General features: G+C 43.5%; 1 protein-coding gene across 1 annotated transcript in view; it reads left to right on the forward strand.

The window, feature by feature from the left end:
• Positions 1-13,369, forward strand: part of gucy2g (guanylate cyclase 2g) — a 51,604-nt gene extending 38,235 nt beyond the window's left edge. Inside the window, exons 16-22 of the mRNA XM_010864068.3 lie at positions 3,070-3,210; positions 3,896-4,088; positions 5,401-5,575; positions 5,708-5,806; positions 6,155-6,246; positions 12,765-12,848; positions 13,131-13,369. Of these exons, the coding sequence (XP_010862370.2) occupies positions 3,070-3,210; positions 3,896-4,088; positions 5,401-5,575; positions 5,708-5,806; positions 6,155-6,246; positions 12,765-12,848; positions 13,131-13,184 (838 nt within the window). The 3' untranslated portion in view covers positions 13,185-13,369. The remainder of the gene's footprint in view (positions 1-3,069; positions 3,211-3,895; positions 4,089-5,400; positions 5,576-5,707; positions 5,807-6,154; positions 6,247-12,764; positions 12,849-13,130) is intronic.
• The last annotated feature ends 2,846 nt before the right edge of the window (positions 13,370-16,215 follow it).

A 16,215-nucleotide genomic window follows, 5' to 3' on the forward strand; every position in this document is an offset into this window, starting at 1 on the left:
GACTGAAAACCAGTGTCACTAACCATTACAATGTCAGTGTTAGTTGGCCAGCTATTGTAAACTGGTCTGAACATTTATTTGATGAAAGCAAGGACTTCAAACTGTTGAATTAAAACTCCTAATGTTGAAACATGGATCAAGTTGCAAACTTTGGATTTGATGCAGTTTTGTGCCGTATCAAATCCAAATTTAGAGGCTGATATGGTCAGCACAAGCATAATTTCTACCAGATATTTCTGAATTCTGTGTGGCTCTTTTGTCAAAATGACATCCCATAAGCCATTGTATGGCTTGTCCATAAATTGAGCCTTCAGCGATGTTTTAAGCATCCACTCAGTTTGAATTGCCTCTATTTCACATTCATTGTTAACCAAGAGATATTTTTGCTGCACACGTGTTTGGCATTTACCTTTATTTCTGTATTTTTGGAGGAGGTGGCACGGTCCTCCAGGTGGTGATGCGAAACTGTTTATTGGCTGTTTATTGGGATGAACAGTGAGCTCAGCATTCAAGAGAACAATAGACTGCTGTAGTTTAATATCACTGTCTAACTTTGCTGCGTGTGCCCCAGGAACCAATCAAAATCAAACTAACCTTTTGCACCTTTTTTTTTTTTGGTCACCATTGCAAAATACTTTGGTCGTAGTGTTAGAGCCTACTTTTTAAGAAGCTAAGTGGAATAACCACCCAACTCAGTAGAAGCCAGTACATTTTACTCAATTAATTTGATATCGGCAAAAGTCAGTTCTGGAAACCAGACAATACAAATAATAAACTTAAACACAATAAACATAGCACATATTGGTTCAAGAAGGCAAAATTGGGGTTGGCTGTGTATTTATTTGAGGTATTTTTTCAAAAGGAAGGGTTTCAGATTTGAAAATGGGCAGAGGCAATCCTGGCCTCAAGGGGAAGCTGGTTCCGTTGGGATGCAAGGGCAGACCAGAGTTTTTCCACTGGGCAGACCAGAGTTTTTCCACTGGGCAGACCAGAGTTTTTCACTGGGCAGATAAGGTGCTGCCTTCTCACAGGGTGGGCATTTGTAGAACTATACTTCTCTTTGATCTGCCTTTTCCTTCAGAATCACAGCCTGACCAATGGTCTTGCAACAGTGGGCTTTTCACCCAGAGAATTTGACAGCTGCTTTAATGTTTCACAGGTGGAGGCCGTTTCAAGGGTAAGACAGTTGGGCAATTTATTTCATCTGTGTAAACTGGGATCTTCCATGGCACAGTGGTTAATCATTTATGAATACTAATGCAAAAAACACTTAATTTTTTTGTTCAGGTGATAAATATTTTCCAACATTAATCTTATGTCACCTTAAAATAACTCATTTTGAGTTTCAGGGTTAAAAAAAAAATTTCAATGTACTATTTGGAATTCTGCAATACACGATGATTGGTCAGAGTTTGAAATACTTTTGCAAGGCACTTTATATTATATCCATCAATCCACTAAACAAAACATACTCACTGGCTACAGGGAAATGTTCTGTGCTAGTTCTGTACTATTCATTTTATGACACCAACAGTTATGAAAAACATCCTCTGTATTCCTCATTCAAAGTGCATACTTTGTTTACTTGCATACCATGTTCCTCATCATCATAATCATCTTTGTTATCTGTAACTGTCCTGACAGTTGATAAGTATTTGAACTTTAGCTGTGCAGTTTACATAGTTTGATCTATTTGTCCCTTGTTATGAAATTTTAACGATGTAATTTGAAAAGATAAAAACATTCCTGGTGTATGCTCTGATACACTCACCTAAAGGATTATTAGGAACACCATACTAATACTGTGTTTAACCCCCTTTCGCCTTCAGAACTGCCTTAATTCTACGTGGCATTGATTCAACAAGGTGCTGAAAGCATTCTTTAGAAATGTTGGCCCATATTGATAGGATAGCATCTTGCAGTTGATGGAGATTTGTGGGATGCACATCCAGGGCACAAAGCTCCCGTTCCACCACATCCCAAAGATGCTCTATTGGGTTGAGATCTGGTGACTGTGGGGGCCATTTCAGTACAGTGAACTCATTGTCATGTTCAAGAAACCAATTTGAAATGATTTGCGCTTTGTGACATGGTGCATTATCCTGCTGGAAGTAGCCATCAGAGGATGGGTACACGGTGGTCATAAAGGGATGGACATGGTCAGAAACAATGCTCAGGTAGGCCGTGGCATTTAAACAATGCCCAATTGGCACTAAGGGGCCTAAAGTGTGCCAGGAAAACATCCCCCACACCATTACACCACCACCACCAGCCTGCACAGTGGTAACAAGGCATGATGATCCATGTTCTTATTCTGTTTACGCCAAATTCTGACTCTACCATCTGAATGTCTCAACATAAATCGAGACTCATCAGACCAGGCAACATTCTTCCAGTCTTCAACTGTCCAATTCTGATGAGCTCGTGCAAATTGTAGCCTCTTTTTCCTATTTGTAGTGGAGATGAGTGGTACCCGGTGGGGACTTCTGCTGTTGTAGCCCATCCGCCTCAAGGTTGTGTGTGTTGTGGCTTCACAAATGCTTTGCTGCATACCTCGGTTGTAACGAGTGGTTATTTCAGTCAAAGTTGCTCTTCTATCAGCTTGAATCAGTCGGCCCATTCTCCTCTGACCTCTAGCATCAACAAGGCATTTCCGCACACAGGACTGCTGCATACTGGATGTTTTTCCCTTTTCACACCATTCTTTGTAAACCCTAGAAATGGTTGTGCGTGAAAATCCCAGTAACTGAGCAGATTGTGAAAAACTCAGACTGGCCCGTCTGGCACCAACAACCATGCCACGCTCAAAATTGCTTAAATCACTTTTCTTTCCCCTTCTGACATTCAGTTTGGAGTTCAGGAGATTGTCTTGACCAGGACCACACCCCTAAATGCATTGAAGCAACTGCCATGTGATTGGTTGATTAGATAATTGCATTAATGAGAAATTTAACAGGTGTTCCTAATAATCCTTTAGGTGAGTGTATATCACTGCTTTAAGCAAATCAGCTTTCAGGACATTTCCACCCAGTTTATAATGTTTCAACTCAGAAATGTTATATTCCTCAGTCATGTAAATATCCTTGACAACATGGTGAACAAGCTGGAGAAATATGCCAATCACCTGGAGGAAGTGGTTGAAGAGAGAACTAATCAGCTTACTGCAGAGAAAACACGTGCGGACAAGCTTCTCTCCAGTATGTTGCCAAGGTAACACAGGCAATTTACCTGCAAGATCTTCTTTAAAATGAAATGCCACAAAAGTATTATTATTTTTTTATATATACATAGTTCTGTGGACAGAAATCCCCCTTGATTTGAGAACTTGGTGTTTACCGGTGTCTTTAACCTTTTTTTGTCCAGGGACCCCCACCCAAACCAAGAGGCAGTCCAGGGACCCCCATTAAAGCTCATTTGGTTGTTTTTATGCATGAAAATGAATACTCACTACTTTTATTCACTCCTGACATGTGGCAGCTAAATTACTTTTGGTAAATGATTACTAGTTCAAGGCAGTATAATATGTTTTTGACTCTTTATTATTAAAAAAATTCACAACCTAAATTTTAACTTTGCACTTAAGTTGTTTTAAATAATACATTCACAGATTTTTACATTTAATTTAAAAAAGAATCCCCTTTACAATTTATTTCCTGAAATCCATTATCTCAAAATAAAAAAACACCATTACTTTAAACCATGAATCTCTTTAACTATATACGTAATCCTCATTTTCTTCAGTTTTCATATTTTCAACATTAAGCAAAAAAATTCTATTAATATAATAATCATAAAAATAACTTCCAAAGGACCACTGGTTTAAAACACCTGGTGTAACATATCAGTTGCTTGCATTTTACCCACACACCATTGACTTCCCTGACTTGACTCATAGGTACATAGCGGACCAACTGATGGCTGGGAAGTCAGTGGAGCCTCAGAGTTACGACCTGGTGACAATCTTCTTTTCAGACATCGTGGGCTTCACCGCCATGTGCTCCATTAGCTCCGCCCTTGAGGTGGTCACAGTTCTCAATGACCTCTATAGCCTGTTCGATGACATCATCAAGCTCTACGATGTTTACAAGGTATAACTGGCTTCCTATGATTTTCACTGTCAAAAATAGCATTAAAAAGCACAAAAGAAATGATTAAGGAGAGTGCATGTGTAGTTTGAGCCCTGAGTGTCCTTTTTTTTTTTTTAAAGGAAGTAAACAATAGTATAATTTGTTAATAGGTAAAAATAATACAGGACATTTTCTAAGAATATTGTTTTATGTTTTTGGATCCCTGGTCTTTCAGCAAAAACTCTCTACTAAATCTTTCCCCACTGTCTATATCCATGAATTCGACATTTAATTGCTAGAAAATGGATAAAATATTATATTGTTTATAATAAACATACCAACAGAGAAGGAGCAGACAATCATGAACAAAAGCAAAAATACCCACATTTGCATTCCACACTACTTGTCCCTATGTCATATGTCAAGCATAGTGGTGATAGTGTGATGTTTTCAGGATGCTTTGCTGCATAAAGACCTAGAAGACTTGCCATTGAGACATACATCATGTCTCAGTTCTAAATTAGAATGTCAGCAGATCCACCTGTGAGCTGAATCTGAAGCGCAACCAAGTCATGCAGCAAGACAATAATCCAAAACACACAAGCAGGTCTTCATCTTATTGGATGAAAATATATACATTAAAAGTTTTGTAATTGTCTTATACATGAGGAATGATTGCTTTGTCTCCCACTTCATATTTTAGGTCTTTATAAAAGTGACACAAACACTAATAATTACTTTTTCTTGATGCAGCATGCTTTTCACTCAATAGGTCAATAGTTTGACTTGGTTTGTATGTAGGACCATATTTCTAAATCATAGATTCATGATCTGTTCCTTGACTGTGTGGATTCTAAACGTCATTTAAAGCTGTAGCAGATCTGGACGTAACCAGAGAACCTCCTCAGCAAGCCCTCATAATGACTGTCTTGCTCTATGAAAGGACTGGAAACCACCGATAATATTAACTGTTCTGCCCTGAGTATGCAGTTTAAATCAGCTATTTACAGATGACAATGTAAATGTTTAGAACTGAATTTCGAATTGTCTTCTTTTTTCAAAGAAACGGGAACTGTTGTGGAATGTTAATTCAAATCAATGCCACATTTTTAGTTCAGGTATGTCACTAGGCAAAGACATATGCTACATCTTCATGCCAATCCAATTCAATCCAAGTTTTGAGATAGTAAGAAACAGACATGAATGTAAACCAACAAATGGGGAGGACGTGATCCATATTGTGTTTTATTCAGGATGCAAAAGTTATTGTGTCCTTAAAGTAGCCTTGAAATAAACATGTAGTTTTCAGTGTGTGGGAATACATGTTTTTTAGGTGGAAACTATAGGGGATGCATACATGGTGGCTAGTGGGCTGCCCATCAGTAATGGCATGAAGCACGCATCGGAGATTTCCACCATGGCCCTGCACTTCCTGTGTGCCATTGGGCTCTTCAAAATTCGCCATCTGCCCAATCAGAGATTAGCTGTCCGCATTGGTATACATTCAGGTCAGTATGAACGAAACAACTTGTGACATATATATTACCTAAATATTTATGTAACTTTCAAAATCACACATGAATGTAAATTCACCGCAAGTTGCCAATGTACTACAAACGTGAGTGTGTGTGTGTACGCAGGTCCGGTGGTTGCTGGAGTTGTAGGCACCACCATGCCTCGCTACTGTCTGTTTGGGGACACTGTAAACACTGCTTCAAGGATGGAGAGCAACAGCCTGCGTGAGTTCTTCACATCTGAAACCTAATAGAACATTGAAATAATTTAAAATGGATTGTACATTGTCGTTTCCACGTAATGTTCCATAGCACTTTGGTGGCTCTGGACTATGTTTTTATTTATAATTATCCCAAAGGGACTGATAAACATCCATGAAATATAATGTAATTATATTCCCTTAACCATGGCTTGTTTGTGAATAGTAAATATATTGTTTGATCCCAAGTCCACTAAGTTGTAGGTCCAGTTAATACGTTTGTGCATTCCCCATATGTTGGTAGTGATTGTATTGTGTTGGCATTATAATATCTTTAGTCTCACATTGATTTGACTTGTGTAATGTTGCACAGCCCTGAAGATTCAGATATCCCAGAGCACAGCAGAAATCCTGACTCAGATAGGATGCTTTGAGCTGGAAGAGAGAGGAGACATTGAGATCAAGGTGAACGTTTTACCCTTGATGACTTGTTGGAATAATATTTTTTTATCACTCTTGTTATCAAAAAACTATTCACACTCAACACATCTAACACTAACTAGTTTTCTGACTACATGCAATGAACCCTGCAAATCTTTTCATGATGAGATTGAGCCAGCAATCATTCAAGGTCCACAGCTACTGTCATCATAACAAAGTAACCATAAGGCACACAAATCTCAAGTCACATTGCTTTTTATCAAGGATAAATTAAAGTATGTGGCACATCTTTTGGCAGATTCATTAAATCATTGCGATCAAATGACATTGTTGTCAGCAAAGCACAACATACAGTTGAGCTCATAATTTGCATTTGGCAGTAATTGCATTTGGCATTGGCACTGATTTTGAAAATATGACTGATCATGCAAAAAATGATCAGTCATATTTACGGATAGTGATCATATGAAGCCATTTATTATCAAATAGTTGATTGGCTCCTTTTTAAATCATAATGGCATGGCATGGCATCATGGCATGGCATGGCATCATCTACCGCTTATCCGGGGCCGGGTCGCGGGGGCAGCAGTCTAAGCAGGGATGCCCAGACCTCCCTCTCCCCAGACACTTCCTCCAGCTCTTCCGGGAGGACACCAAGGCGTTCCCAGGCCAGCCGGGAGACATCCAGCGTGTCCTAGGTCTTCCCCGGGGTCTCCTCCCGGTGGGACGGGACCGGAACACCTTCCCAGGAAGGCGTTCCGGAGGCATCCGAAACAGATGCCCAAGCCACCTCAGCTGACCCCTCTCGATGTGGAGGAGCAGCGGCTCTACTCTGAGCTCCTCCCGGGTGACCAAGCTTCTCACCCTATCTCTAAGGGATCGCCCAGCCACCCTGCGGAGAAAGCTCATTTCGGCCGCCTGTATCCGGAATCTTGTCCTTTCGGTCATGACCCAAAGCTCATGACCATAGGTGAGAGTAGGAACGTAGATTGACCGGTAAATCGAGAGCTTCGCCTTGCGGCTCAGCTCTATCTTCACCACGACAGACCGATACATCAACTGCATTACTGCAGAAGCTGCACCGATCCGTCTGTCAATCTCCCGTTCCATCCTTCCCTCACTCGTGAACAAGACCCCTAGATACTTAAACTCCTCCACTTGAGGCAGGTACTCTCCACCAACCTGAAGTGGGCAAGCCACCCTTTTCCGACTGAGGACCATGGCCTCGGATTTGGAGGTACTGATTTTCATCCCCACTGCTTCACACTCGGCTGCAAACCGTCCAAGTGCATGCTGAAGGTCCTGGCTTGAAGGGGCCAACACAACAACATCATCCGCAAAGAGCAGAGACGAAATCGTGTGGTCCCCAAACCTGACACCCTCCGGCCCCTGGCTGCGCCTAGAAATTCTGTCCATAAAAATTACGAACAGAACCGGCGACAAAGGGCAGCCCTGCCGGAGTCCAACATGCACAGGGAACAAGTCTGACTTACTGCCGGCAATGCGGACCAAGCTCCTGCTTCGGTCGTACAGGGACCTGACAGCCCTTAGCAAAGGACACAGGACCCCATATTCTCGAAACACCCTCCACAGGATGCCACGAGAGACACAGTCGAATGCCTTCTCCAAATCCACAGAACACATGTGGATTGGTTGGGCAAACTCCCATGAACCCTCCATCACCCTGTAGAGGGTATAGAGCTGGTCCAGTGTTCCACGGCCTGGACGAAAACCACACTGTTCCTCCTGAATCCGAGGTTCTACTATCGGCCGTATTCTCCTCTCCAGAACCCTGGCATAGACTTTCCCGGGGAGGCTGAGCAGTGTAATCCCCCTATAGTTGGAACACACCCTTCTTAAAAAGAGGGACCACCACCCCGGTCTGCCATCCCAGAGGCACTGTCCCCGACTGCCACGCGATGTTGCACAGGCGTGTCAGCCAAGACAGCCCCACAACATCCAGAGACTTGAGGTACTCAGGGCGGATCTCAACCACCCCCGGTGCCTTGCCACCGAGGAGTTTCTTGACCACCTCTGTGACTTTAGCCCGGGTGATGGACGAGTCCACCTCTGAGCCCTCATCCTCTGCTTCCTCAATGGAAGACGTGACGGCGGGATTGAGGAGATCCTCGAAGTACTCCTTCCACCGCCCGACGACATACCCAGTTGAGGTCAACAGCTGCCCACCTCTACTGTAAACAGCGTTGGTAGGGCACTGTTTCCCTCTCCTGAGGCGCCGGATGGTTTGCCAGAATCTCTTCGAGGCCAGCCGATAGTCCTTCTCCATGGCCTCACCGAACTCCTCCCAGGCCCGAGTTTTTGCCTCCACAACCACCCGGGCTGCAGTCCGCTTGGCCTGTCGGTACCCGTCAGCTGCCTCAGGAGTCCCACAAGCCAACCAGGCCTGATAGGACTCCTTCTTCAGCTTAACAGCATCCCTTACTTCCGGTGTCCACCACCGGGTTCGGGGATTGCCGCCTCGACAGGCACCGGAGACCTTACGGCCACAGCTCAGAGCGGCCACTTCGACAATGGCGGTGGAGAACATGGTCCACTCGGACTCAATATCTCCAGCCTCCCTCGGGATCCAGTCGAAGCTCTGCCGGAGGTGGGAGTTAAAGATCTCTCTGACAGGAGACTCGGCCAGACGTTCCCAGCAGACCCTTACAGTACGCTTGGGCCTGCCGAGTCTGTCCAGCTTCCTCCTCCGCCATCGGATCCAACTCACCACCAGGTGGTGATCAGTTGACAGCTCCGCCCCTCTCTTCACCCGAGTGTCCAAGACATACCGCCGCAGGTCAGATGAAACGACAACAAAGTCGATCATCGACCTGCGGCCTTGGGTGTCCTGGTGCCACGTGCACTGATGGACACCCTTATGCTTGAAAATGGTGTTGGTTATGGACAAACTGTGACTAGCACAGAAGTCCAATAACTGAACACCGCTCGGGTTCAGATCAGGGGGGCCGTTCCTCCCAATCACGCCCCTTCCAGGTGTCACTGTCGTTGCCCACGTGGGCGTTGAAGTCCCCCAGTAGAACAATAGAGTCCCCAGTCGGAGCACTTTCCAGCACCCCTCCCAGAGACTTCAAGAAGGTCAGGTACTCTGCACTGCCGTTCGGGCCGTAGGCACAAACAACAGTGAGAGACCTATCCCCGACCCGTAGGTGCAGGGAAACGACCCTCTCGTTCACCGGGGTAAACTCCAACACATGGCGGCAGAGCAGGGGAGCTATAAGCAAACCCACACCAGCCCGCCGCCTCTCACCATGGGCAACTCCAGAGTGGTGAAGAGTCCATCCTCTCTCAAGGAGTGTGGTTCCAGAGTCCAAGCCGTGCGTAGAGGTGATCCCGACTACCTCTAGTCAGAACCTCTCAACCTCACGCACGATCTCAGGCTCCTTCCCCGCCAGCGAGGTGACGTTCCACGTCCCTAGAGCTAGTTTCCGTGTCCAGGGATCGGGTTGTCTAGGCCCCCGCCTTCGACTGCCGCCCGATCCTCTCCGCACCGGCCCCTTATGGTCCCTCCTGTGGGTGGTGAGCCCACGGGAGGGCGGCCCCATGTCACTCGTTCGGGGAAAGGCCCGGCCACCAGGCGCTCGCGAACGAGCCCCAACCCCGGGCCTGGCTCCAAGGTGGGGCCCCGGCAGCGCCATGCCGGGCGATGTCACAGGACACAAAATCTTTTTCATCATTAAGGGGTTTTTGAACCGCTCTTAGTCTGACCCGTCGCCTAGGACCTGTTTGCCTTGGGAGACCCTGCCAGGGGCATATAGCCCCAGACAACATAGCTCCTAGGGCCACTCGGGTACTCAAACCCCTCCACCACGTTAAGGTGGCAGTTCAAGGAGAGGTTAAATCAGAAATCACCCAAATGGTCCTGAGCAAAAGTTTACATACCCAGGTGCACGAGCGAGTGAGTAGGTGTTCCTAAAGGGGTGTGGAGAGCTGAATTACTGGACTGGAAAACGGGAAAAACACAAACTGACAAACGTGAATGGAATAGAGAACAATGAGGCGTAGAGCATTTGCTGGCAAAAACATGACACAATCCGGAAGGGCGAGACGTCTGGACTTCTCCTATATGCTTCTGGTGATTGGCAAGGCAGGATGAGGTGTGTGATTACTGAGTGGATGCAGCTGGGCACAGGGATCACCTCCGTAATGACGTCACGCCCCCTCACCCGTAGTCCGGGAGACCGAAACATAGAGAAGACAAGAGGACACACACACGCCAAGACAGACACTCCTTCACAAATGACACCTATGAAAAACACACACCTCATGGAGGAGGGGTCTTGACACCGACAACACCTTGACACGCCTCACAGCTTTTGGCACACTGTAATTTGGAGTGACAAGACCAAAATAGAGCTTTATGGTCACAACCATAAGCACTATGTTTGGAGAGGGGTCAACAAGGCCAATTGTGAACAGAATACCATCCCCACTGTGAAGCATGGTGGTGCCTCACTGATGTTGTGGGGGTGTGTGAGCTCTAAATGCACGGGGGATCTTGTGAATTGATGGCAAGATGAATGCAGCATGTTATCACAAAATACTGGCAGACAATGTGCATGGACTTTCTAGCACGACGATGACCCTAAGCACAAGGCCAAGTTGACCCTCCATTGGTTACAGCAGAAAAAGCAGAAAACAAACACAGAGCCTTTGCCTGAGTAAAAAAGACTTGTGAATGACTGACTCTGACATTTTTAGCGTTTAATTGAACGATTGCTTCGTTCATTTGAATATCTGCCAGCGGAGTTCTACCCTGACCGCTGACTTCCAGCTCAATAGCCTACTCTCTGTCCAGCAGGTGTTAGTTTGATGTTCTCAAAGAAAAGTTGATCAAGAAAGTAGCATTGTAAATACATGTTTGTAACAGATAATTGGATGCATGGCCTACCTTAATGTACTATTTGATTTTGATTGTAATGATAAACATAGTTGTAATCATAGAGTAAAACAAGCGTTTGTTTAAGTAGAAAAGACACATAAACGACATTATGATGATGAGCATTCGTTGGCCCGGGGAGGTGGGTGGCTGTAGGCATTACTGTTTCTCAATGTAAAATTGCAAAGAGTTTGGGGATGTCATCATCTACGGTACATAATATCATTAAAAGATTCTGAGAATCCAGAGAAATCTCTGTACGCATTTCTGTAAGTTACCTTTATTCTGCCCCTGTGGGTTTCTCTTAGTGTCTTTATTCAAGTATTTAGTAAAGTTCATGAAAGCTTAAGCAACAAGTTTTATATTTTTATCCACGTAGATTAGGTTCGATTAAGATTTTCTTCTGTTGGCGTTAATACCTTCGACGTGGACCTCAACTTCTGTGACCTTGAAGGAGACGGAAAGGGGTCGGGTTAAACGTGTTTCACTCAGCCCACATTGAGCCCGGCCTCGAAACGGACATTGCAGTCAGGGTCTTCTCAAGGAGCATGCATATCAAGTTATCATGACAGGATTCCACAATTGTCATCTAAAAAAGACCTTTTTTCACAGCATTTCACAGCATCAAACATGAAAAATAATTAACATAAGCACAGTTTATGACGTCATATATGCTTTCAAAAAGCAAGGACATTTCCAACTCTATCACCAAACAATATAGAGGTCTCTTCTAATGTGAAAAGTCATGGCTGATTTGGTGCTAGCATTTTCAGTAAATAAATGGAAAAATTTATTATTTTTTTTTAAGTAAAATCATAGCAGTGCCTTTTTGACCTTGCAAATACAGTACATAGCTTTTATGAAGAGGACTTTGTGATATTTACACACATTTCATTGTTAAAGAAACATGGACTTTCACAGCCGCAACAGTAATTTAAAGGGGAGCCGTCAACCGCCACTATGGTATTGGGTATTGTCAGTGGTGGGGAAACACTTTGGCCTGAGGGCCACATCAGAAATGTAATGGAGGGACACTCATATTTTAATTTCACACTGATATATTTGTAAAAGCAATTTTTTGGCCAGAAAAGGGAAGCAGTAAAAAACATTTATAAATATATTATCACTTCTACATGCATTCAATTTAGTTTTAGACATTCAATAGTCAGAATGTACTGTAAACTCAAGTGGTGATTCAAAACTGTTAAAAAAAATGTCAGAAACTGCTTATTTTCTGGGTTTTATTTTCACAATATCAATATTTTACTCAAGATACTACACCTTGTCATGTTCCATATATCTAGTGATGCATGCCCATGTTCTGCGAATGTGTTAAACAAAAACCCTTTGTACTATGTAGGATGTTTTTTGGTGTATTTGGTCATCTTCAAAAGTCAGAATATTTCTTTGTTATATTCTACAATATTGAAATTTACATTAGTGGATAGAGAAAATAAGGTATGATTGATCAGGTCCCTACAAGAAAAACATTGCTTCATGTCAGCAGTCATGGGCTGCCTTGGTGTGTGGACGAGATACACATAACTTTTGTGATGTTTGAATACTATCTGACTATAAATTTGAGATGTTTGTGCGTGTTTGTGTGTATGCTATAAATTCTGTGTATATCCATCCATACCATTAGGGAAAGGGCTGTCAGAAGACCTTCTGGCTGTTGGGTAAAGCAGGTTTCAACCCTACTCTCCCATGCAACAAACCACCAACTGAGGTGCTTATCAGTATTGATCCCTCTGCTTCAGAATACATGCTTATCTATTGTGTAGTGGAGCGTGATTGGTTAAGAAGTTTTCTTCAGGTGCTGTCTATGATTTATATGTCTGTACCAGAAAGATTGTGTTGCATTTTATCCAAACACCCTTCGAGAATTTAAATTTTTATTGTTTGTTTTTAAACAAACTAAATCGTCCGATTATACTGTAGGGATTGCATTTATTTGCTGTGTACATGGACAATATACTTTTGCTATGAACATTCATTGTTTCATTGTTAGGTCAAAACAGCAACATCCAAAGTTCAAGAGAGCACAGAGACAGGAAGAACATAGAGAAGTCTGACCATAGTCCCATGATGGAGAGCTGGTGACTGACAGACGCCACACTGAATGTCGACTCACACCACACTGAATTTCCATTTTTGTTTTCTAACAAGGTTGTTAATGGCAGCTATTTTTCCATCTATTGTCCTGTTTTGAAACAGAATAATGACAGACATTGCTTTCCCCTCGGTTGTTGCTGGAATATACAGGTGCTGGTCATAAAATTTGAATATCATCAAAAAGTTGATTTATTTCAGTAATTCCATTCAAAAAGTGAAACTTGTATATTATATTCATTCATTACACACAGACTGATATATTTCAAATGTTTATTTATTTTAATTGTGATGATTATAACTGACAACTAATGAAAATCCCAAATTCAGTATCTCAGAAAATCTGAATATTACTTAAGACTAATACAAAAAAAATATTTTTAGCAATGTTAGCCAACTGAAAAGTATGAACATGCAAAGTATGAGAATGTACAGCACTCAAGACTTAGTTGGGGCTCCTTTTGCCTGAATTACAGCAGCAATGCGGCGTGGCATGGAGTCGATCAGTCTGTGGCACTGCTCAGGTGTTATGAGAGCCCAGGTTGCTCTGATAGTGGCCTTCAGCTCTTCTGCATTGTTGGGTCTGGTGTATTGCATCTTCCTCTTCACAATACCCCATAGATTTTCTATAGGGTTAAGGTCAGGCAAGTTTGCAGGCCAATTAAGAACAGGGATGCCATGGTCCTTAAACCAGGTACTGGTAGCTTTGGCACTGTGTGCAGGTACCAAGTCCTGTTGGAAAATGAAATCTGCATCTCCATAAAATTGGTCAGCAGCAGGAAGCATGAAGTGCTCTAAAACTTCCTGGTAGTCGGCTGCGTTGACCTTGGACCTCAGAAAACACAGTGGACCAACACCAGCAGATGACATGGCAACCCAAACCATCACTGACTGTGGAAACTTTACACTGAACTTCAAGCAATGTGGATTCTGTGCCTCTCCTCTCTTCATCCAGACTCTGTGACCTTGATTTCCAAAGGAAATGCAAAATTTACTTTCATCAGAGAACATAATTCAGCAGCAGTCCAGTCCTTTTTGTCTTTAGGCCAGGCGAGACGCTTCTGACGCTGTGTCTTGTTCAAGAGTGGCTTGACACAAGGAATGCGATAGCTGAAACCCCTGTCTTACATAAGTCTGTGCGTGGTGGTTCTTGAAGCACTGACACCAGCTGCAGTCCACTCTTTGTGAATCTCCCCCACATTTCTGAATGGGTTTTGTTTCACAATCCTCTCCAGTGTGCAGTTATCCCCATTGCTTGTACACTTTTTTCTACCACATCTTTTCCTTCCCTTCGCCTCTCTATTAATGTGCTTGTACACAGAGCTCTGTGAACAGCCAGCCTCTTTAGCTATGACCTTTTGTGTCTTGCCCTCCTTGTGCATGGTGTCAATGGTCATCTTTTGGACAGCTGTCAAGTCAGCAGTCTTCCCCATGATTGTGTTGCCTACAGAACTAGACTGAGAGACCATTTAAAGGCCTTTGCAGGTGTTTTGGGTTAATTAGCTGATTGGAGTGTGGCACCAGGTGTCTTCAATATTGAACCTTTTCACAATATTCAAATTTTCTGAGATTCTGAATTTGGGGTTTTCATTAGTTGTCAGTTATAATCATCAAAATTAAAAGAAATAAACACTTGAAATATATCAGTCTGTATGGAATGAATGTATACATTATACAAGTTTCACTTTTTGAATGGAATTACTGAAATAAATCAACTTTTTGATGATATTCTAATTTTATGACCAGCACCTGTATATATACAGTGGAGAGAAAAAGTATTTGATACACTGCCGATTTTGCAGGTTTTCCCAATTACAAAGCATGTAGAAGTCTGTAATTTTTATCATAGGTACTCTTCAACTGTGAGTGACGGAATCTAAAACAAAAATCCAGAAAATCCCATTGTATGATGAAGTAATTAATTCGCATTTTATTGCATCAGAAAAGCAGTACTTAATATTTGGTACAGAAACCTGTTTGCAATTACAGAGGTCATACATTTCCTGTAGTTGTTGACCAGGTTTGCACACACTGCAGCAGGGATTTTGGCACACTCCTCCATACAGACCTTCTCCAGATCCTTCAGGTTTCGGGGCTGTCGCTGGGCAATACAGACTTTCAGCTCCCTCCAAAGATTTTCTATTGGGTTCAGGTCTGCAGACTGGCTAGGCCACTCCAAGACCTTGAGATGCTTCTTACTGAGCCTCTCCTTAGATGCCCTGGCTGTGGGTTTCGGGTCGTTGTCATGCTGGAAGACCCAGCCACGACCCATCTTCAATGCTCTTACTGGGGGAAAGACGTTGTTGGCCAAGATCTCGCAATAAATGGCCCCATCCATCCTCCCCTCAATACGGTGCAGTCGTCCTATCCCCTTTGCAGAAAAGCATCTCCAAAGAATGATGTTTCCACCTCCATGCTTCACGGTTGAGATGGTGTTCTTGGGGTTGTACTCATCCTTCTTATTCCTCCAAACACGGCGAGTGGAGTTTAGACCAAAAAGCTCTATTTTTGTCTCATCAGACCACATGACCTTCTTCCATTCCTCCTCTGGATCATCCAGATGGTCATTGGCAAACTTCAGACGGGCCTGGACATGCGCTGGCTTGAGCAGGGGGACCTTGCGTGCACTGCAGGATTTTAATCCATGACGGCGTAGTGTGTTACTAATGGTTTTCTTTGAGACTGTGGTCCCAGCTCTCTTCGGGTCATTGACCAGGTCCTGCCGTGTAGTTCTGGGCTGATCCCTCACCTTCCTAATGATCATTGATGCCCCATGAAGTGAGATCTTGCATGGAGCCCCAGACTGAGGGAGATTGACCGTCATCTTGAACTTCTTCCATTTTCTAATAATTGCGCCAACAGTTGTTGCCTTCTCACCAAGCTGCTTGCCTATTGTCCTGTAGCCCATCCCAGCCGTGTGCAGGTCTACAATATAATCGCTGATGTCCTTACACAGCTCTCTGGTCTTGGCCATTGTGGAGAGG

Source organism: Esox lucius, chromosome 5, assembly GCF_011004845.1.
Source record: "Esox lucius isolate fEsoLuc1 chromosome 5, fEsoLuc1.pri, whole genome shotgun sequence".
NCBI classification, from domain to species: Eukaryota; Metazoa; Chordata; class Actinopteri; order Esociformes; family Esocidae; genus Esox; species Esox lucius.